General features: G+C 36.0%; 1 protein-coding gene across 2 annotated transcripts in view; it reads right to left on the reverse strand.

Annotated features, from left to right (window-relative positions):
* THSD7A (thrombospondin type 1 domain containing 7A) overlaps window positions 1-24,391 on the reverse strand; it is a 433,981-nt gene that overhangs the window by 86,812 nt on the left and 322,778 nt on the right. For both annotated transcript variants that reach the window (XM_042918979.1, XM_042918974.1), the window contains 3 exons: window positions 16,490-16,684; window positions 8,032-8,266; window positions 3,241-3,356 (listed from right to left, as the gene is read on the reverse strand). In XM_042918979.1, the coding sequence (XP_042774913.1) occupies window positions 3,241-3,356; window positions 8,032-8,266; window positions 16,490-16,684 (546 nt within the window). The remainder of the gene's footprint in view (window positions 1-3,240; window positions 3,357-8,031; window positions 8,267-16,489; window positions 16,685-24,391) is intronic.

A 24,391-nucleotide genomic window follows, 5' to 3' on the forward strand; every position in this document is an offset into this window, starting at 1 on the left:
GCAGCCAGCTACCAACATCTCACTAGTTAACAACTTTAGAATGTCCCTCCTTGTAATATTTTCTCTTCCTACTCCTGGCACCACTTGGGTGGCTTTGGTATTCACATGGTTACTCCATGCAAGGCACTGCGCTCTGAATCACTGTACCTCCTCACCTGCAGTGGCCTTTTCCTCCATTTCAAATCAAACACTAGCTCTTTCTGTTCATCCCTTGATGCTATTATTAGTACTTACGGACTCTCATCATTAAACGTCTTACTTTCTGGACACTCCTAATCTTCCAGTTAAATGGCTTTAGGTCTCATCTTACTCAAATTCCTCAAACACAATTGAGACTGCCAGTCCACTTTCCTTCTCACTCTTTCATTATCTACCATTCCCTTCATGACCTCACTTCCATCCCAAACCAACTTAGATTCTATACTCCACTATTACAAGAAATCCTCCCTTGAAAACATCCTTGACTCCCTGTTTCTCTCTTTTTTTCTTGTTCTCTCCTGGGAAAGTCCCAACTCTAATCAAAAGCAAATATTTTGTCACACTTTTTCTGCACTAACATGGCTGGAGAAACAATGCCAACTGTGTTGAGCAATCCCCTTTTAAAGACATAACTAAATGGGTGTTACATGTTGCCTAGAATCAATTTAATGGAATATTTCATTTTTTTCAACTTTATTTTCTTGAAATACTTTAGAGGATTTCAACTTTTTTTTTTAAAGTACTTAATATAAGGAAATATTTCATATATGCAAAAGGCAAAGGTTTTTCCATCTTCAGATATTTCACTTAAAAATGTGAGATTTGTGTTAGGTTATTAATTATATGATTATAAATGTAAACAAAAATATTGTGGGATTATTATTAAATGGCTTTATTTCATACTAACATGAACTTTAAGTATAACAACATTAAGCAAAGAATTTGAAAGTACATGAATTTCATGTAATAAATAACCTTTTTTATTGTAGGGATGAATAGCAAGTAATAAATTATTTAATGGTAAACAAATAATTACCAAAGAAATACTGACTGATAAGAAAGCACAATTCTGTTGCTGCTTATGACCAAACCAAATGATTTCATCTTATTTAGAGTTTAAGAAAATAAGAAGAAAATCTGGAAAAACTGTCAGTGACACTGGTTTATTACTAAGTTGAATACCATTAACATTATTTTAAAAACATTAATGCTTGAGGGTGCCTAGGTGGCTCAGTCAGTTAAGCGTCTGACTTCAGCTCAGGTCATGATCTCAGTTTTGTGAGTTCGAACCCCATGTCGGGTCCCCCATCAGGCTCTGTGGTGACAACTCAGAGCCTGGAGCCCGCTTCACATTCTGTGTCTCACTTTCTCTGCCCCTCCACCGCTCACACTCTGTCTCTCAAAAATAAACAAACATTAAACATTTTTTTAAAAACATTAATGCTTATAACTTTTTGCATCAAAAACTGTGTAGATGTCTTAAAAGACTTAAAATAAAAATTTTGTTTTCTTTCTTACTTTATGGTTTAATTTTATTTGATATTTTCAAGGGTACCAAAAATTTTTTTAAAAGCATAAAATGGAACTTATGTTTTAACTGTATAAAATGACAATCACACTGTAAAAATAATCCATTATTAAATTTATAATCTCATATAATTTCTTACAATTTAAATAATTTTCAACAATTTACAGTAGTTGTTAATCTAGAAGTTGACTCAATCTCTTTAGTAAGAGTCAAGAAGCATAAATAAATAAAAGCATGAAAGAAACTTAAGAAAATCTATCTATTTGTTGGGAGAGTAAAATAAAACAATAGGAGACCGTTTCAGTGCCTGGGTGGCTCAGATGGTTGAGCATCTGACTTCAACTGAAGTCATGATCTCATATGAGTTTGAGCCCTGTGTCGGGTTCTATGCTGACAGCTCAGAGCCTGGAGACTGCTCCGAATTCAGTGCCTTTCTCTCTCTCTCTCTCTTTGCCCCTTCCCTGCTCATGTTCTGTCTCTCCCTCTCTCAAAAATAAACATTTGAAAAAAAGTTTTTTTTAAATAGGAGACAGTGTCACTTGTGACACTGAGAGAAAATTTGCTCAAGTATTGCATAATTCAACTGGAGGATAATGAAATCTTTCTCAGCAGCAACAAGAAAGGACACCATCCTGGAGAGTAAAGAATGATCAAAGTGTCTGCCATGATACTGAAAGAGTCTCTGTAAGTAATAAAAGCAAAACCAAACTGAACTGGGAACAAATCCTCATCTTGTAAAAATGCCTCGTAGTATGGTAAGTATTGGAAGAGGTACAATCTGGCCCTTTTTCTCTTTCCTTTATTCCCATCCTGGAAGGGGGGGAGGGTGTCACATTATTGAATCTGTATCAGTACTGATAAGATTTCCAACCCTCTTACTGACAAGAAATAGGTAGCCAGGGGCCCAGACCCACGATACAAAACAGATGAACATAGGGGAAGGGAAGCAGAAATAATATAAAAATAAGGGAGAGGGACAAAAAATAAGAGACTCTTAAACACAGAGAACAAACTAAAGGTTGCTGGAGAGTTTTGGGTGGGGATGGATGGCCAAATGGGCAAGGGACATTGAGGAAGACATTGATTGGGAGGAGCAGTGGGTGTGATACATAGGAGATGAATCACCGGATTCTAGTCCTGAAATCATTATTGCACTATATGCTAAGTAACTTGGATGTTAAAAGAAAGAAAGAAAGAAAGAAAGAAAGAAAGAAAGAAAGAAAGAAAGAAAGAAAGAAAGAAAGAAATATGGAGGGACACTACACATTCTTTTGGAATTAATGTTAAAGGAAATCTTATTAATATGATAAAGCCTATAATTCTTTCATTTTGATGCAGATCATAGATGTGCAGTTTTGTTCTCTAAGACTTCTGATCGATTTCTTGGGCGTTCAGAAAAATTTGATATTTATCTAGCTGTGCTTGAGGGAGGAATCAAGGTTAGGGTCTCCCTACTCCGCTGCCATCTTAACCCTCCTCTCAAAAGCATCTCTTATTGTGACTTACATCGAAGAGTCTTAAATCGGTTTTTGTTATAAAATTCATTTGTTTGATTCTTTAAAGTTGTATTATCTTCTAGAAGGAAACTAGAATTTTACGACATTCATGACAAACCAGGATTACACGGCCTCATATAAGAATTATAAATATTGCTCATCTAGAAGAACTTGGAGGTCCTGCCTAGTGAGTGGGTTTTCTAGGTAGGTAGACTTCACAACTCTAGCTCATCATACCTTCTTTACATGAGGAGGGGCACGATGTCCAGTCACTATATGGTGTCACAATACAGTCCTTCCTACAAGGAAGCAGACAGGGTCTCACCGTTTCAGGTCGAAGGCTTTCAGGACACCTAGAAAATGCAGAGGGAAATTACTAGGCCTCTTTAGTAACCCAGAAAACTACGTAATTTGATGTCTTTAAGTCTTTCATTGCTAAAATTGCTAAAGAGTCACTAATCTATATTATTTAAATTCCAGGAGCCTGTCTGCTTTTGATAAGAACTATATAACTAGATTATTTCTTCCAAATTAGACCTCAAAAAGTTCTCAAGGCAGGATATATAAATTTAATAATAGTAATCGTGCTATTAGAACAAAATATAATTTACCTTATCCCCTTATAATAATCTTTCTATTAAAAAATATTTTCTAACGTGCTCTATAAGAAATTTATGGGAATTCAAATTACCAATTTAAGAACTAATTCTACATCCTCGTATAGGTAAATAAGCTTATTGCTGATTATGTTTCCAGGTTATTCTATGCTTTATTTTCACAAAATATGTGTAGCATAAATTTATAATGGAGTATATTCAATACATAGTGCATGCTCAAAAATGATACTATATTTACAGCTATATATTTCATAATAATAACAAAATAATAAAAGTGTACAGATCATTAGGATAGGCAGTTTTTTCCTTTAGTCCTGGTTTCATTTAGTATCTCTATTCTAAAGAATTATGGAATTTTAAATATTTTTATAAGTTACAATATGTTTTGGACCAAAAGAGTAAATATAAATAAATCAAAGATAGCCGATCAATTTAAAGAAAAATAAAACACCATTCTTGACAAATTATAGTAAAATTAATCATATTAAAAAATACAGTAAAAACATTTATTAGGGACATGAGAAAGATGATGATCCAATATACTAAAATGTCTTTTTTTTTTGAAATGTCTTACTTTATATAAGCTTTTGCACTTTCTATAAGATAACTTTAGGAAGGTGATGTAAGAGTTTTAAGTATACTTTTATATATTTAAATGATTTTTCAATTTCCCAATTCTTCTCTGTATCTTCAAGATCTGATTCTACTATTGGCGGTCAAATGTTGATCACTAGCATTAACACTAGAAGAAGAGGTATATTAAGGACAACACAACATAATAGCATAAATCATATGACTAAAAGTAACTTCCTATTCTGATTCCTAAGAAGTTATCTTTTGATGTCATATAAATCTTTGACAAAGAAGCTAAGAGGCAGAGAAGAAATAAACTGAACAACTAGTATTACTGTTGCTGGAATAACTTGGCAAATTAGTGAAAAATGGGATTCAAAAATACTCCCTATGGGAGAAGCCAAATTTTCTGTAGGTCAGGATAAATTATCTTTTAACAAGTAAGTTAATCAGGATTTCAGAACTGAAGTATGAGTGAAAAAATATCAACATCATTAATCTCCTTCCCATAATTTCTTTATTGCACTTTGCTGACAGTTCACTTTTTATATCACTGTATTATAATAATTTATCTACATATCCCATCTCATACATAAATATTATGTTCTATTCAATTATACAGATATATGCTTTCCCCTTTCACTCTGTAACACTAGGGTTTATTTGGAAGTGGATTTAAAAATTATATATGACTCAACATTTCAAAAAAAATAATCTCCTTGTTGAGGATAACCTTGAATTTTCATTTAAAAAAAATGTCTATTTATTTATTTATTTTTGAGACAGAGAGACAGAGAGAACATAAGCAAGGAGATGCAGAGAGAGAGGGAGACAGAGAATCCAGTACAGAGCCTGATGTGGGACTTGAACTTGTGAGTCACGAGATCATGACCTGAGCAAAACCAAGAGTTAGATGCTTAACTGACTGAGCCACCCAGAAGCCCCAACCTTGGATTTTCCTAATTGCTATGACTACTCAAAGTCATGGACAACAAAGAAGTTTAGATGGGAGTCATAGAAGTTAATGAATTGTTACAATTGAGATTATAAATCACTAGACTTTTAATTTAACCTGCATTCTTAGGAAACAGTATATGGCAAAACCCCACCTATGATACTGTTAATTCTTGTGAAATTATGCAATTATTGATTAGTATTATTGGGAGCACTCCTTTGCAATGAAGCAATTTTACAATTCTAATAATAAGAGAACAGGGGCGTCTGGATGGCTCAGTCAGTTAAGCTTCTGACTCTTGATTTCACCTCAGGTCATGATCTTGTGGTGTGGTTTGTGAGTTCTAGCCCCTCTTGGATCCTCTCTCTCCCTCTCTCTGCCCCTCCCCCACTTGCATGCATGCTGTCTCTCTCCCTCTCCCTCTCTCTCCTCAAAAATAAACATTAAAAAAAATAATGGGAGAGCATTACTCAGTTGTGAGCTCTTCAAATTTTAGCCCTTTTACAAATCAATGGAATTTACAGTGTTATCGTTGACAACCTCCAAAATTCTGTTTTAGTTTAGAAATATCCACAGCAAGATACTTGGCTAACTGTGGAGAACAAAATTACTAACAACAAAGCCGTTAAATGAACACACAAAGATAAATTATACAGCCTAGATTACATCCAATAAAATGAATTCAGACTTCCTTTGGTGAAGCAATTGGTTCAGTCAACATGCTTCTTTTCTCCTTTGTACTGTTTGTATTTAGTGTTTGTGGTTTAAATCAAGGAATTGATTTCCCCCCAAATCTTATTCAAGGTCAAATTAAACAGATGTGATAGGAGTTGAAGTTTGTTACTCTGAGGATAGATAAGATCAATAACATTGATTTTACCATTGCAGAGTAATCTGTTTTATTAAGAGGAGTTTAAAACAATGTTTTTATTTGCATTTTTGTTTCAAATGCCTTGCACTGAAAAGCATTCATTGAATTTAATCTAGCTTTTAGGGATAAAGGCAGTAACATTTTCTTTCGAATTCACAGCATTTGCTTAATTTTTCAGAACTTTAATGGCAAAGTAAGTGCATTTAATTTAACAAATCTATACATGTATCCAGGTCATTGAATAAAGGCTGCAAGGGCAAAGCAAATTTTTAATGGATTATTGTGGTGGTTTGACATGGGGCTACAGGATACCCTTCCTATTGAATGATTTAATGACATTAATCCATCAGGCTCTTTCACACATAAGTTTATATGCATGTATATTAGTGCTTGGCAAAAACAGTTTGGAACTTGTATAAGCGAGGAAAATATCAACAGCAATGTTTGCAAAGTGATTAACAGTAGAACAGGAACAGAGTGAGCTTACTCATAGCAGATTGGCATGATAGCCCTCAATCCTGTGCCCGGTTGCTCAGGTTATAACCCTGGGCAGGGAATATTTCTACCTCCATACTTGTCCCAGCAAGACCCAGAATCCTCAGGATTTGGCACTTCTGCCCCTACTGTTACTGCCAGATAATTTTAACATGCTGCACGTTAACTTCCTGGGTTAGATTCATCACAACTTTAGCGTCATTTCTATTAAAATATTGGTTTGGGGCTACCAATTAAGGATGCGGAACAGTTTCTCAATTTATTCAAGTCTTCCTGGCATATCTTTTCTAATATTTCAGAATACCAAATTACATAGTCAAATAAAGTATGGGGCAAAAATATCCTTAATGTCTGGAATCCTGGCCAGGTAAAAACAACTCCTAATAGGAATATTATTTATGCCCTGAAGTTTTTCATACATCAGGTACATTATTATCACTTCCTTAAAAAACACTAGGAAGGATCTCAAATTTTTAAGAGAAAATAATACTTTCTAAGATTTATTGAGTGCTCACATGACTATTTTTTGCATTAAATCCTTTCAATAAACATTGAAAACTAAGGCCAGAATCAGTTAAGTAGCATGCTGAAGGTGACACATCACAGTTATGCACCTGGACAAGTATTTGGAAATTATGGACATTTTAATGCCAATGCAAAATTGACTGGTTTTACTCTGCGTGTTTCATATGGCTAAGAAGATATGAATTCTAAAAGATTTATGCTAAGTCTCAACAGATAAAAGTGTTTCTTTCCCCTTAAAGGGATACGTTTTTAGAACTGACTTATTAATTTTCCCAAATTGATTAGCTCAGTTATGCCATGACACGTTTCTTCATTTTATATTTTGCACAAGGTAGGTATACTATGTCAACTCTCTAGTTCTTTGCCCTCTCTCTCTAGCAAATTGCTTGCCTGGTTATTATACTACTTGTAACCACAGTGAGAAACGGATGGTTTTTCTACTTATAACACTCATCCTATCCCACGGCTCTCTCTTAGAAGTAAATGGCTTATTCATTTAACCATTAAAAGATGTAATAAGTTTGGCCTCAGTATTTTTGATATAGTATTTTCCAGGGGAAATGAAAGGCAGATCATAGAATGCTACAGCCCAATTAAACTAGACTGGCAGACTCCACAGCCTACGGGTACATGGGAGGTCATGGACCATCTGCACTGTTAGGACTTCATATACGGTCATTATCGATCAGCCAGGCCCACAGCAAGCACTTCCCTCACTGCCTCACTAGCTTCATAAAAGGAGAAAGCGCTACTAGAAAAATGAAAGTAGATAGCACAGAGAAATACTTCTACAGCATTCATAGATCCCAGGCACAAGATTCCAGAGCCGTTAGAACTTTGTTAGTGGCTGACGTTCAAAACAAACAAATCTTACTCTTGAGGACAGGTGTGACAAGCATCAAAATGCTCCATTTCATGAAGCAAGTGAAGCCTGAGCCAATCCCCTGCATGGTTGACCACAGTATTTACTGCTGTCATTCTGAAGCCCTTACTTTTTTGGTCCCACTTGGCCCACATTGACCCGCACACAGATGACTTTTCTTGTCTGCATGCCCACGGAGCAAGAGGCCTCCCCATTCCAAGTTGTAGTTGTGTTGAAGGACGATACGGAAGTGTCCTCGATGCACTGGCCCCAGGGGCCAGTCTGCCAGTGGTACACAGTACAGGGATGCTCATTACAGCTGCGTACCTCTTGCAGAGCACTGCTATTTGGACAGTGAACTCCACCTATAAAAATGAACAAAGAGGATTAGATATGGTGCTAACAGGAAACTTACTGTTCTCTCTCTTTTGGAATTAACGATAACAATGATACCCGCCGTTTATTAGCACATAGCATGTGACCAGCATGCTGCTAGGAAGGCAAATTACATATTAATCTTACGTCATTTGGCATCCTCCAGGTTAAAATTTAAGCTATACAGTATACATGGTATTTGCCTGCGGTGGGGGGGGAACTATGGAGCACCTTAAAGAGAGAGGCCATTGTTCTCCAGAGAAGCTGAAAATGAGGTACAAATGGACCCTATGGATTGCTGGCCCAGGGAAATGTGGGCACTGAGACTCTGTGCATGGTGAAAACCCAATGTGTTCTCAAATGTTATCTTCCAAATTGAAAATCAAATACGTGTTTTGAAGTATTGCTTCTTTTAATACATTAGGCATTTGGGCAATTAGAAACAGGTTTTTTTTGCTTTTTTTTTGTTTCTTTTTTTTTTTTTTTTTTTTATCAGTTGATGCTGTCTGATCTTCTACAGCATTACTGGGAAAGCCACGTAGTAATGATAGTACCATATTTATTCAAATCTAAGATGTCACTGGCTGAGAGATATACCATCATTTTATTCCTCAAAGAAAGAGCAATGGCTACAAGTTAAACTATGATACATTGCTTTCTTTTCAATCCTATTTTTTACTGATGCTTATTGAAATCCATTTGTATGATTTATTTACATTTAAAAAAAATATATCACTTGATTGCATACATTAAAAGGGAAGACATTCCTCACTCTCATTTTCAGAGTCCAAATCTCTTGAGTCACTTTTTAACTCACACGAATCCAAGTTTGTTCTCCTATACAGAACCATCATCCTGTTTCAAAAGTGTTGATGATGTAGGATTTCTTTAAAAAGAGTACTCCCTGTTCTTTCCAGGTCTTTCTTCCCATCTCTAAGTTTTGATGCTGTTGCATTCTTAACTGCACCAGAAGTTGTCAACAAAAGATTTAAGCAAGCAACGAAGAATGGTTCTTTGCTGTTTTTATTTTTAGCAGATATATCATGGAATTGCTATTGTCACCAGGAATAACAACACAATTCACATGTACTAGCAATGACAACTATGTTATAACTTCTGTCTGGCTATAGTGGTTTTAAAACGCATCCATTGTAAGATGTAATAATTACAGAGATAATAAAAGGTAAAAGGGATACATCTTTTAATCAACAGAATATGGTGTGAAGTTATCATTTTGGAACCATTTTTTATGTGCTAGCCTTGTTATAAGTACTCTGTATGTGGGACATTATTTTATACCCCAAACTGCCTTACAAGTTAAAAATTATAAGGTGAATGAACTAAGGCAACTTAAATGACGTAACAGTAACAGTTAAGAATTTATGGAGCTCAGTGTCTTACCACTATGCTATTTATAATGCCAATTATAAAAATAAAAAGCTTTGTATCATTAAAAGCAGAGTTGGGGAGCAATTTATTGCTTACTTTATTGACAATTTAATCAATTTGAACTTATGTAGCCTCTGAATTTTATTTTAGGGGCAGAAAATACCTGGTTGTTAAATAAGAAAAGGTGATTCAATAGCTAGTGATCCTAACAGGGAAGACAACTCCAAAATTTGAGATGTGGGTAAAAGTCATAAACAAAACCACACTCCGAGATGATCTTCAGTTATCACTTCACTTATAACTAAGGGCATCCCTCTAATTCAGGAAATAAATCGGTAGGCAGTTTATATGAGAATTTAACTGCAATTCAGAATCATTTATACAGTGGTGAACATGGGATCAACATCAGAATGAAGTAGTATTTCGTTAATGTCCCTGCTTCATGATGGTGAAAACATCTGTCACAGATCATAGCCTATCCTCCATCACACAGCTCAGTGACCCTGGCAGCCTCTGAAAAGAAGTTTAGGATTTGAATAGGAATGGATTCTAAAACATACTAATTGGATCGGGGAGAAGTAAATGAGCACTCTTATTACCCGTTCCCTGAGGCTCTAGATTTATCCAATCTTCTCTCTCAGACAAACACATGCTAATTATAAACATTCATATTCACATTTTAGGCAACCATTTTAACCATACCTTAAATTTAACAGTGAAATTATTGATCTACAAAAAAAGTGTTTCTTTATTTACCTCATTTTTACTGTGAGTGTATGTATGTTGTTTAAACTGTGATTCTAAAACTCCTCAGTTGTTTTTGACATTGGAATTGACTGGTTGGCTTCGGAACAAATGATAAGAAAAAAACTTCTACAACATCAGTGTAACGTGTTGAGGAACTGCAAGATGGTTGTTAAGTTTACAGACATAAAGGCTATTTATTTTCTTGCCCCAATCCACATTAAAGCCACATCAGCAGCTTTGGACTGGTGTCAGGATACTCGCACAGATAAGCCCCAATGTGTTCTTAATTAGAATGACGATATGGGAATTTTGAAAGCATGGCTTGGGGTAATCAGTCATTGCGGCATCCGTTCTGTTGTTTTGGGAATAATTTTACGGTAGAAAAATTGATAGATATAATATTGAATTTATTTATTATTTATGGGAAGATCTAATTCCAGACATGTGGGAATATTTCCATAGTACTGGGGAAATTATAAAATGTCACCCATGACAAAATTAGTGATAAATGGTATTCTTAAAAAAATCCTCTTATACATAAAAATATATGCTTCATACTAATGTGACTATTTAGGCTTTTTATCATTTTGGCAAGTGGACAGACTTTATATTACTCTGATGAAATTCTACTATATAAAGAAATGTCCATGCTCATATAAAAACACCAACTACTATATGCGAAACGTCTCTAACAGAAATGAAAAAGTAACTTTTCCTCCCCACATCAAGTCCCTAAAAGCTGTGTTAACATACATTTGAACAGAGCTATGGTGTTCCTGGGTTTCTGGCTCTGACATTGAAGTTCTTACAATTTAAATGGCTAAAAAGACTGAAAAGATAAAGGAACCTTGTTCAAAACATTAATACAAGTGTATTGAGTGTTATAGTAGGCAATGTTTATATCCAATGCTTCAAGAGATACCTAGCGGGGTTATAAATAGTTTTTGCTGCTCTCAAGGATCTTATAATGCAGTGGGGGGAAAGTAGTAGGCATAGGCAAACATACAAATGGGTATAATTTTAGTCAGAATATAGTAATAATGTTAAAAGAGGTAGTATAATTGGGATTCAAAAGTACAGATTCCATTAGTTTTGGGGTGACTAAAAAATGCCTCGGGTAGAAGGCAATGAGATGAGTTTTGAAGGAGTGGGATTTTGACAAGCAGAGTTCTGGGAAGGGAGAGAAAAAAGGGAAAATTTTATTGAAGCAGAAGAAAAAATAAAAGGAATACAGACACATATGATTTTGGGAATTTGCAATATTGATACCGTCCATTAGGGTGCAAAGTTCACACAGAGAAGGAACTGGCAGTCAGGATAAGGAAGTGGACCGGGTTCCTGCTAAGTGACTATTAGTGTACTATGAATTATAGCTTTAAAGTGCTCGTAGTTTTTACTGCTTATTGCATCCCAAAACCCTTTGACAGCAGACCACCTCTAAGTGAAAAGCACATTGGCAGTGGCATGATTTCGGGGAACTGAAATGGAAGAATGTTAGCCAGAAAGAACCTCAGAAGATTCTGCTGTAGCACACCATCTCTACTCCTTTTCCCCTTTGTTTTTCCTTGCAGAAAGAGATAGAAGACTTCCCACCATGGAGTCTGCATAAATCTTGTTTGGTGGTTATGGAGGGACATACCGACAGAGCACTCCTGTTTCAAAGTCTAGAATGGGAGGGTGAGGAAGCGACAGCACTTTTACTTAGAAGGCAGAATTATGTGTGGATATACCTAGATAATGGATCCTGAGTTCTTCAGATTTGTCCAGGAATAAAAACGCTCCCTGGCCCTTAGGATTAAAATCTTTTAACTGTGAAAACCCCAAGTAAAAATATAAATATTCCTCTACCCAATGTTTTGTACTTTAAAATACAATTTTTGAAGACTGCTAATTATTTGTGAAAAAAATTGGCACAACTCTATTTTAATTTGCATCTATTCTCCGTATGTTTAAAGCAGGTGTAAACACACACTAAAATTTGGCTGATGAAATTATCATATCAGGTCATTTTGAACTTTGCAAAAAAAAAAAAAAAGCTCATTTCTTGCTGTGTAAGGATAATTAACTATATAATGAGACTTAAGTTGTTATTATACTCAGTGGAAAACATTTTGAAAATCATGTTTTCTTTTTAAGCTAAGTTTATTAAGAGATCTGCAACATGGGTTCAAAAAATTCGGAAGGCTACAAATCTAACATCAATTTTTAATTTTTTATTCCAATTCAACATACTATTAGTTATATTAAAAATATGCCAGGATGAAGTGTTAAAACATTGCTTCCTTTTAGATCTTTCCACATCATTTTTTTTTCAGGGCTAAGAGCATCAGCACTTTTATCCCCACACTGGGTGGCTAGGCCTGAGACACCAACGAATCACTCTATAAAACTCAGAGGAAACCAGGAGCTAGTGCAAGTCCAGGGAAAAGGGTCAAGGTCACATCAAATGGTCACTGCTATCAAAACAACCCTGGTTGTACACTTTGGCTACCACCTTGTGGCCAGCAAACCAGCGCATATTGAGGGCCTGGATGGCCTTGTGAGCCAAAGAGGCAATGGAAAACTCCAGAAAAATCTTGGCATGATCTCTGCATCCTTTTCCTTGCATAATTTTAAAGAAGCTTTGGGACCCACCCAAATATACAGTTTATCCAATATAAGGAAGATTTTTACCTCAAGGTATCATACAAATCTAAAAAGACAAATTCCAATTTTATTTAACCAGAAGTCAAGGCTTAGGAAGCTACACACACACACACACACACACACACACACACACACACTTATTTTTTTAAGTTGAAAAAAATATTTTTATTTTCTTCAGTATATTAACTACCTATCTCTAGTTGCTACCATTTGTATTTGCTTTCCAAATGACATCTGGATAAGAATCATTTTATGACAATTTTTGTGTATTGCCGATAATAGGTTACAAAGTGTTCCTCAAGACATGCACACACCATAAGAAGACGAAGTAAATCAAGGGTAAGACCAGGAGCTAGCACTCCTTTTTCTAGCACACAGGATTATATTCCCGGCCCACCCTGCCATGATTGAAATGAGGTTCAACTTCAAGCTGTGATTATATGATTTGCTTTGCCAATCAAATGGCAGTAGAAATGATATGTCACTTCTGGATGGAAGAATTTAATGCTGATGTTCTGAAAGCAGCAGAGAGACTCTTCAACTCTTCTTCCACTGGCATGGGGATGAAGACATAGGTCTTCATATGGAGGTTCAACACTCCAATGCAGACTGTCTTAGTAACTTACCCAGCACCACAGCCAAATTCCCATAAGGAAGAAATAATTTCTCTTTGAAGGTTTTGAGCTTCTCAGCTGTTTGTTACTGCAACACAACTTGGGCTGCTCTAATTAATACAAGAGGTTGTGTAGTCTTCAGCATATAATGTTTAACAGTGAAGTTATGACGGAGGTAAATAAAAATGTATCTTTTATTTTGTGAAGCAGCATTTATTTTGTAAATCCAGATAAATACTTTGCACACAGATTTGTGTGTAAATCTGGATAAATACTTTGCACATGGATTTGCATAGAAGTTATTTCACTAGAAAACTATATGTCTAAGCATACAATATATAATTCTAATAATGTGACATATATTACTATATGTCTAAGCATGCAATATATAATTCTAATAATGTGACTTTTCCCTTATTGTTATCATAGTAATTTTCTGATTTAGAAAATGAAGAAAATTCATGACACATACAAAACATTAATTCTTGGGGAATAACAGAAAGACCTACTTTTGTGTAAAATTATAAAGGGTTTCCTACTTAGCAGGGTAACACATTTTAAAACTTCATACAAACAAACTTCTTAAATAATTTCAAAAATAGCTCAAAATTATGAGACTTTTTGTGAAAGAGAAAATATGTTTCAGTATCCAGCAAATAATCGGTACTAAATAGTTTTTAAAGGACAGATTCTTCATTAAATATCTCATATAATTATACAAGTTTCTGTAGCTGTTATTAAGAGACAAACATCAGCAGATTCCCTACTGAAAGTTTCCTCTATGGTTTCCACATAAAATTATGTTTTGAATTCATGCCTTTATGATTTACTCTATAAACATCTATAATTTTCCAGCACAGCTTGCTTATGACACAGCTACTAGACTTAATTAAAAATTATCGAAGTCTCACCCTTTCAAACTAAGAAGATGATACATACCAAAGAGCAATCATAAATTTCTGCCTTTAAAGCATTTCATGACCTTTCAGTGTGAAGCATCATGTCTATAGAAATAATGATCTGGTGAGTTCTGCAAGCATGGCAAAATCTCTGCCATGTGACTCACGGGGCAAAAAGTCACTCATTACTAGTCACACAGCAAGTGTCTGCAGAGTATAATAGATTTATAGGAAGCACAGTGACCACAGATCTAATTCTAATGAAGTCCAAGACATAATCTGAGCTGATAGAGTTTGAAGTCCGAATATAATCTATACAAGGTTAGAGTTATTGTTTGACAAGACAAGGAATATGACTTTCTAAAAGGTTCTATCTTCTTGTTTGGTTCCATGATACACTATTTTAGGGGGTTGCAAACAGTTAAATTTATATTAAGGTGACTGGAAAAGGTTTTTGGACACTTTAAAGACAATTATAAATTTTCCTACGGGTTGACTGTGTCAAACATGCTAAATTTTTCTCTCATGTCTTAAGACCAAGGTAGTTATATTTTTGCATAGCTATTATATTCACAGACAGCAAGTTTCGCCAAAGGAAAACACCGTCAGGTTTCCATCACGAAAATGTTTCACAAATACAAAAATAAAACTGGCAACATAAAAATTCCTCCCCAATCTATTATTTGGGGATATACACACAGAGAAACACATGCATGCTACAAATAGAAATCATTATTTACATGTGCTAAATGGGAACGAGGAGAAGACTCATTCAGCTTGATAATGTTTCAATAATATGTGCCTATATTCTTGAGACAGAACATGCCTTAATGTGATAGAACTTGATGACTTCTATGTTTTCCTTACTCCTATGATATTCTCAAGAATGGCAACATTAAGTATAACATATCACCCAGTCACACAGAGGCCGAATTAGCATTTGGATGTAAGCCTGAGAGACAATTACCAAGAGCCTTGTATTTCTCTACAATAAAGCTTATACAAGTCACGTATGAATTTATAACACAGCATGTTTTATTTCCCCAGTAGGATGAGGTGATTAAGGAGCAGCCTATTTTAAAAATGAACACAATCAGGGGGACCTGGGTTGTTCAGTCAGTTAAGCGTCTGACTTTGCCTCAGGTCATGATCTCACAGTTTGTGAGTTCAAGTCCCGTGTCAGTCTCTGTGTTGACAGTTCAGAGCCTGGAGCCTGCCTGCTTCCATCCGGTCTCCCTCTCTCTCTCTGCCCCTCACCCACTTGTGCTTTCTCTCTTTCTCTCTAAAAAATAAACATTAAAAAATTGTTTTTTAAATGAACGCAGTCTACATATATGAGACTTCTGGATCTTAGAACCTATGTTCAGTAACCTGAATGGCAGACAATACATGTAATTTTTAGTCAACCAATAGCTGTGCTAGTGTTTCTCTAAAAACAAACAAACATAAAAACCAAATAATAAAAATCCCACCTTTACTATTGAACATATATGCCTATTTATGAGAAGGTAGAATGAGATTTCAAAAGCAAAAACTGACTACTGAAATAGAGAAAAATAATCAAACCTGACATCTGGAATTTGGGGAGCCTCTTTCAGACTTCTTCCCAGGTTTACCATTTAAACTGGAAAGCAATTATTAGGAGGGTGGAAAGGCAATGTGAGTTTACTTTTAAGAGTCTTTCTTCTTTTATTAAGGCTCTATTTTCAAGATTAACTTTGGGGAATGGGAGTAAGTTGCTAAATATGTTAACAGATATTAAATTTCCTTGATTTCTGGGATTCTGGAAGTAGATCTCCGGAAGATTTTTGTAGAGCATCACCTCAACCAGGGAAGACAAAAAAAAAAGGGTTGGGGGGGGGCACGCCAACTTTTGGAAGGAATCCAAATCCCTCGTGAAGCTGGTGGCCAACCTTACCTTCATCACCGGCATAGGCCAGAATAGATCGTGCTCGTATCTGTTTCCCTTCTGTGGTTTTCCCCGAGCAGGTGTGTGAGCAGGAGGACCACGCAGACCACATGCTGAGCACACAGTCCTTTGGGCATGGGGCATAACAGGCCACAGGGATGGGGAAGATGGCATCTCTACACAGCTGTCTGTCAACTTCTTCTCCTGGGGAAGACATCACCACGAACAATCTATCATTTTTTAAATAAATGTAAAATGAGCAATTGCAACCAGATGGGCACCAAGATAAATGAGGTTATTTTGTTCTTAGTTAAAAATAAAGCTAAAACAAAGCGTACTACAGCCAGATGTTAAAAGAACACGAGGAGTAAATATATATCCTTCAGCGGAGCTTCTTTTATTATCAGAAGCTTAGGTGTGTCAATCAAGCACAGCGCTGAAAGTGTTTTTATACTACAGATACCAACCTGGTAAGTGATTTTTATATTTATAATATTAACCTTGCAATAAGGAGCATCAATGAATTATGTTCCCCTCTTTATGGCATTGCTGGAAATGAGTCATCATTTACAGATAACAACTCTATCCATAACATGTACCATATGTTCTCATGAACCAACTCAGGTATCTCTATTTGCAAACTCTCTGTTTCACAGGGAGTTTATTTTTGCATGATTGGCAACCTTTTTCTTTCATAAAAAAATATTTTGTTAGTTCGAAATAGCCCAGGAAATGTGAATAATAGGATAACACTATAAGCCCACTACTTAAGGTGGGCCTGATGGGAAAGGGGGAGAAACACGACAGAGTAAGCAAATGGCAGAAGATGATATCACTCCTGTGCTGAAAACTCTTCAGAAGTTTCTTGTTGCTCTTAAGATAGAGATGAGCAATTTAATACTTTATAAGACCTCAAATGACCTGGCTGTGGTTTCTCTTCCCAGCTTTTTCTCACTCCACTCCCTCCCTTACCCTGGGAGCTCTACAGATTGGCACTCATTTAGTATTTGTTGAATGAATACAATGAGATATACAAAAGGCCAATGAGAAAAAAAAAATGTTGTTGAGGTTAATAAATGCCGAAGATAACCAAAAGAATTACAAAAAATGACCAAAACAGAAGATGAAATGAACTCTATGGCTTAGTTGGTTAATGTCAGGTGCTAATGACGTCAGTGGAACAGAGTGAAACGAAACACAAACAACCAAAATTTCATCTACTATTTTGCCACAAAATATGACCATAATTCTAGATGACTCTCTCAGAACGTGTGCCTTGGGCCATTATGCTTTCAGGGGAGAAAGAGTGACTGATTGTGCTATTCTTCTTTGCTGTTAGAAAAACAACTCAGAGCTGTTTGTCACTAATGGAAGGTCCGGAGCATCGTGTTAATGTACAGCCTTTTATTCATATATTTGAAAAACAAGACAAAAAATCAAACATCGATTGGAAATGCCCTAACATGTTAATAGCTACTAGTTTGCAGGGCTTTAAATCATTAGACACAATCAGAAGTCAAGTGGAATGTTAACAGCCATTACTTTGCAAGGTTTTAAGTTATTAGATTTGCTCACTAGTAAGACTCACTGAAACGACAATTGGACTCATCATTATGTCGTTCATTTTTCTTTAGTTACTATGATCTGTGTGATCTCTTTTAATTCTGCTTTTATTGGCTTTAGGGTTTGGCCTATCTCCCAGTAAAACACTATGAAGACAGACTGTAGATTTATAGGTACTGAAGGTTCAGTACAAAAATCATTATAGTACAAGCCATTTAATATTCTTCAATTTACATAATAATGATGACTCTTTTTCCTAGTAGACTTTTTTTCTGAGTGCAAGAGGGGACTTGCATGTCTTATTTTCTTCACTGCCACTTTTAATGTTCCATCTACTCTCTTTTACTTTCATTTCTAGTATCCTGTGAAAAGTCAGGCAAGTTTGGGGCTACAGCCTACAGTCAGCCAGGAATTACAGTTTTATTTCTTCTCTAATAGTTACTTAATGATTTCTACTCAGAAAAATTTAACTCATTCTGCAACAATTGAACTGTGCTACATGTGTGTTATAAGATTAATTTGCATTAGCATAAATGATATATTTCTCTTTCTCATAGCATAAACTTAAGGGATGCACAATTTGAATGCTTCTTACTTTACAAGTTATTCTTTTTTTTTCTTTTCTTTTCTTTTTTTTTTTTTTTTACAACCTCTGTCCGATACCTTATGTTAGCTCATTTTCATTCACCTTGTTCTGCTTAGCCAGGTGTATTTCTGGCCAGGCACAATCCTTCTAGAGTATGTCTCTTTTTGTTTGTTTGTTTGTTTGTTTTTGAGAGTGAGAGAGGAGAGTGGTTGAGAGTGCACATGCTGGCATAGGAGAGGGGAGGGGCAGAGAGAGAAGGGGACAGAGGATCTGAGAGCCCGATGCGGGACTCCAACTCACAAACCCTGAGACCATCACCTAAGCCAAAGTTGGATGCTCAAGTGACTGAGCCACCTAGACAACCCCCCTTTTAGAGTACATTTTAATCCTCTGCAAAGCTATTAAGACTCACCTTGGATCCAACCTCCAAGATTTCCTTAGATTTCAGCCCTTACTTCACTCTCCCCAGCTTTGCCAGGTAAGCCCCTGACCCTGATTGCTCCCAATCGCTTATCATTGTCTTGCATCCAAATAATTACATTATGTTCTAGCCATTATGGCTTTTTCCTCTCATCTCCTACAGATCAATCTCATCACTGCCTCAGGGCCTTGGCATTGTCTCTTCATTTTGTATGAAAATTTCAGACTTCCTCAGAGATTACTTCTCAACATTCGGGTTTTAGTTCAATTGTCTCCTTCCTGGAGGAGACTTAATTGATCATACACAAACTCACAGTGACTTCATTTTACTTTTGTTACATCTTTAATCACCATGGGAAACTTTTAATTAATTTTTTACAAGTTTATTTTCTGACCCTACCACTAGATTAAAAGCCCAATGAGGACAGGATCTTTCTCTCTCTTGTTATTTTATACTCAGAAACTAAAACAGTGCCTAGTACAAAACAGGCACAAAATAATCTTCCCTTAAATGAACAAATGAATTAATTTTAACCTGTTGTTATCAGGAAACAGAATGCTGGACTAGAATAACATGGATTTAAGTAAAGTATTTCTTAACTTGCCAAACATTCAAGTGCTCTAGGACTTGGTTAAAGTGTATTCAGTGGGTAGGCAGCATATGCACCAGCTGCCGTTTGCTAGAGATGCAGTCTCTCAGACCCCATCCACTGAATCATTATTTGCATTTTCTAAAGATCCCCAGGTGATGTGCATGTACATAAAATCTGAGAAGCACTATTCTAGGATTTTTCTGCCTTACTCCTCTTGTGTTTTGAATAGCACCATACTGCCTCTTGAAAGGGGCAGCTACAAATTCATCTGGATTACATACCTAACATCAATTGTTTCTCTGTGGAACTTCCTTTTATACTTCTCTTCATATAAGGTGTACTTAGAGGAAAACATTCATTCCGTGAATACTTACTGACTGCCCATCTTTTGTCAAGCACTGTACTATGAATATTATATACATCATCTCAGCTAATTGTCACAATGAGCTTTTTTTGAGGTATAATTGACATATAATATTGTATTAGTTTCAGGAGCACAACATAATGCTTCAATATTTGTATATATTGTGAAATAATCACCACAATAAGTCTAATTAACATCTGTTTCCACATACAGTTACAATTTTCTCAAGAGATAAAGACTTTTAAAATCTACTTTCTTAGCAACTTTCAAATATGCATTACTGAATTATCAACTATAGTCACCATGTTGTACATTACATCCCCATGATTCATTTATTATGTAACTGGATTTGGACCATTCACAACAACCTTCTTTTTTTTATGCTTATTTTATTTTACTGAGAGAGAGAGAGAGGCAGAGAGAGAGGGAGACAGAATCCCACGCTGTCAGCTGAGAGCCCAACCCCACAAACTGTGAGATCATGACCTGAGCTGAAACTAAGAGTCAGATGCCTAACAGACTGAGCTGCCCAGTCATCCCTACAATGACCTTCTGATACCGATATTAACATCTAATTTTTACTTTAAAGGGAAAAAAATGAAGATCAGAAAGTTTAAGCTTACTGTTTCAAAGAGCAGAAGTTTAACTAAAGAAGCAGAGATCTTAAATGTTTTCTAGTCAACTTCTAATCTACAGTTTTTTTAGAGAGAGTGCATGTGTGCATGTGAGCTGCAGGGGGGTGGGGGTGTGGAAGTGGGGGAGATAGAGAGGGAGAGGCAGAGGGAGAGGGAGAGGGAGAGGGGGAGGGGGAGAGAGAGAGAGAGAGAGAGAGAGAGAGAGAGAGAGAGAGAAGAGAGGGGGGTGGAGAGAGAATCCTAAGCAGTTTCCATGCACAGTGAAAAGTCCAACATGGGGCTTGATCCCACGACCCTAGGATCATGACCTGAACCTAAAACAAGAGCTCAGCGGACTAAGACACCCAGACACTGTGCCAATCAACTTTTTTTTTTTAAAGTTTATTTTTATTTTTGAGACAGAGAGAGACAGAGCATGAACGGGGGAGGGTCAGAGAGAGAGAGAGACACAGAATCGAAAGCAGGCTCCAGGCTCTGAGCCATTAGCCCAGAGCCTGACGCGGGGCTCGAACTCACGGACCGCGAGATCGTGACCTGAGCCCAAGTCGGCCGCCCAACCGACTGAACCACCCAGGCGCCCCCCAATCAACTTTTTTAAGTGGCATGGTAGTATGGAGAACTTGGGATGCCAAGAGAGTTACTAATGGATGAGTCTTTATCTACAAAGATGTCAAGAAACTGGCACTCTAAATTGTTTCTCAGGGCAAAGTGAAGCATAGGTGTGGCAGTATACTGTGTCAAATATAAAGAGTATGCATGTTGACATGTCCAAGGTTACCTATTTTGGTTTATAGCCATTGAAAAAATTACAATGGATCTGTGAAAATATGAAATTATTTAGATCCTTGACTTTGGTTTTGACAGGTGCTTTAATCAACTCAATTAACTGACCACTAACTGGAACCCTTAGGAAGTGTGCTCTCTCTCTCTGTCTCTTTTAATGTTTATTTAATTTTGAGAGAGAGAGAAAGTCAGAGTACAAGCAGGAGAGGCAGAGAGAGAGGGAGACACAGAATGTGAAGCAGGCTCCAGGCTCTGAGCTGTCAGCGCAGAGCCCGATGTGGGACTCGAACCCACAAACCACGAGATCGTGACCTGAGCCAAAGTTGGATGCTTAAACTACTGAGCCACCCAGGCACCCCTGAAGTGTGCTCTTTTAAGCTCAATCTCCAGGAGCACTCCAGGCACAAGTCATCAGGGAAACATTACGGAGGAAAGAAAAGTTGGGTTTATGGCTGTCACAGGTAATTCCATAATTTGTCTTTCCAGTCACTTTCTATGAGTGTAACTTCTATCTTATTGTTCATATGAAAAGCGACCCAGAAAATAAAGTCACTATTTATTAGTGCTGCAGAAAATAACTTCATCCCTCCTCTTCACATTAAAACTTGTTTTTGATTGATCAACACTATTTTAATTAGATAAGAACTGTTTTGCATGATATTATTTCAGAGAATCTATGTACATATCCAAATATCAGGTTCATGTAAATTCTTTCCATATAGAAGAATGAAAATTTTACTGCCGAGCATTTGGGAAATTCTCTTTTTCCGTATCTACTACCCTACTCTTATCACATTTTCAACTACCATGTGTCCCCATTAGAGAACCTTTCGAGATTTTGATTATCTGAGTGTGCATCCAAATAAATCTGGGCAGACAGATCTAATGATCATAATAGTGAATGATGTGGTTCTACATTTCATGTAGGTGAAGACCAGTTCAACCTGGTTTGCTTTTTGTAGTCTTTCTGGGGATGATTTCTTAGCTAGGTACTAAACATGAAGTCATAAACTTTTAGAATCCTCACACTTGCCTTTGTATATTAAATATACTATATATTGTTTTTGGCATGCATTTACCAACATAAAAGTTTTAAAGGATTGGTTTATATTTATGAGAATTGTATTTTCCACCTATGAAGCTCTATATACCTTAACTAAACCTACAAAAATGTATATTTCATATGAATTATATAACACAGAAAGAAGTGAATGAACCATTGTCTACATTTAAAACTTCTGCTTTATTTTGAAGCCTTAACTAAGCTTAACTAAAGCATATCTGGCTTAAACTTATATAAACTTATATAAAACGTTGAGAAATAAAATGAATACACTTGGGTTTAGCTATTTTTATGAACTCAAAACAAGACTTCAATGTTTAAGTGGGTGCCTTCCTATCTCTTCACAAATACAGTTTTAAGAATATTTTTTAAAATAATTCATCATTTAATCAATTTAAACATTTATTTTGACATCTTTAAAGTAACCTCCAAATTTTCCCCTTGTTTGGTCTATTTCATGAAATTCACCAAACTCTTTCATGAACTCTTCTGAAATATCTCCTTTCATTCTACTGTGTTCCTATTATCAGGATAAGAGAATTGAACATCTGTTTGAAGTAATTACACTAAAAATTCATGACAATTTCCATAGAAATAAAACAAAATGAGAATGATCAGACGATACACTTCTTTTTCTTAGTAAAAGTATATACTGAAAGTTTATTACATTCATTGTACTGGAGCTTAAATGGTATATAAAAGATAAATCTTGGTTTATGAAGGTTTTTATAGTTTCAAGGTTTTTATAGCTTAGGAGATGAGCAAAGAACACAACATTAATACAGTAAAAATATAATTAATTATATTTTAATGTAAGGCATATACATGTTCAGCACTATTCCTTAATGTTCCTTGCATTATTCTCATTTCGTTTTAATCATAGAAATGTTCAGATTGTGATAGTTGACTTTCAACAGTCATGGTAGTACTATGTGCAATGTACCTCCAGAAGGCATTGACGAATTGAAACTTACCAATGTAATGGACCTGAGAGGGGCATAAACAGAAAGGAGACATTAAAGCAGAGAGAAACCAGACACAGAGCCAAGGTTTTTAAAAAGCACACTATTTAGAAAGCCTCTAGTACCATATTTTTGGGATAGATTTTCCTTGGCAGACTTACACAAACTCTATAGCAATTCTGAGAATTATTATTGAGTTGTTGATGTCTTTTGTATTCTTCAGAAATTATCTTAAAAATTCATATTGACTTCTGATAGTGGCATTCATTATTTGTATATTTACTTATTTGTTGATAGCCAGTATAAATTCACAAAAGAAATGAGATGGGAAAAGAATGAAGTCTTGTATTTGCTTGGATCTTTTCAAAGAGCATTTTCATATAACCATCTTATCTGAACTTTATAACAACTGTAGGATATATAAGTCTGGAATCACTCTCAGCTTACTCAAGTAAAAGACCAGTGAATGGAGTCTTATAACTCTTTGTTCCTCTTGTTGAAAAGAAGCTTCCTATCTCTTCATCTTTCATGGGAAGTTTCCAAATAATTTTTAAACCCTGCTTTCCCTCACCTGTCTCATCCAGGTAGTGAATCTGATTTATTCAATATACTAAGCATCACCTGACCCCATGTTTTCTTCTAGGCAATTATGTACTTTCCTCCAACCTCCTGCTGTCTCCCATTTCCCCTGCAGCCCATCACCCATTCTGACCCCCAAAATATGTTTCTAAAATGCAAACATAAGCCAACCTATTAGCTGAGGGTCAAATTCCTTAGTGGGATATAGGAAATCCTCATCTTCTGTCACTGCCTCACGTTCTCCCTACATCCTATCCAGAGAAAGCCATTTGATTCTCTAGGAACTGAAATGCTGCTCTCTCATTCCTCTGCTATTTGGTGTACAGTGTTCTCCATGTCTGCTTGCCCCACCCTCTTGCTAAG

The sequence above is a fragment of the Panthera leo genome, chromosome A2 (genome assembly GCF_018350215.1).
Source record: "Panthera leo isolate Ple1 chromosome A2, P.leo_Ple1_pat1.1, whole genome shotgun sequence".
Taxonomy (NCBI): Eukaryota; Metazoa; Chordata; class Mammalia; order Carnivora; family Felidae; genus Panthera; species Panthera leo.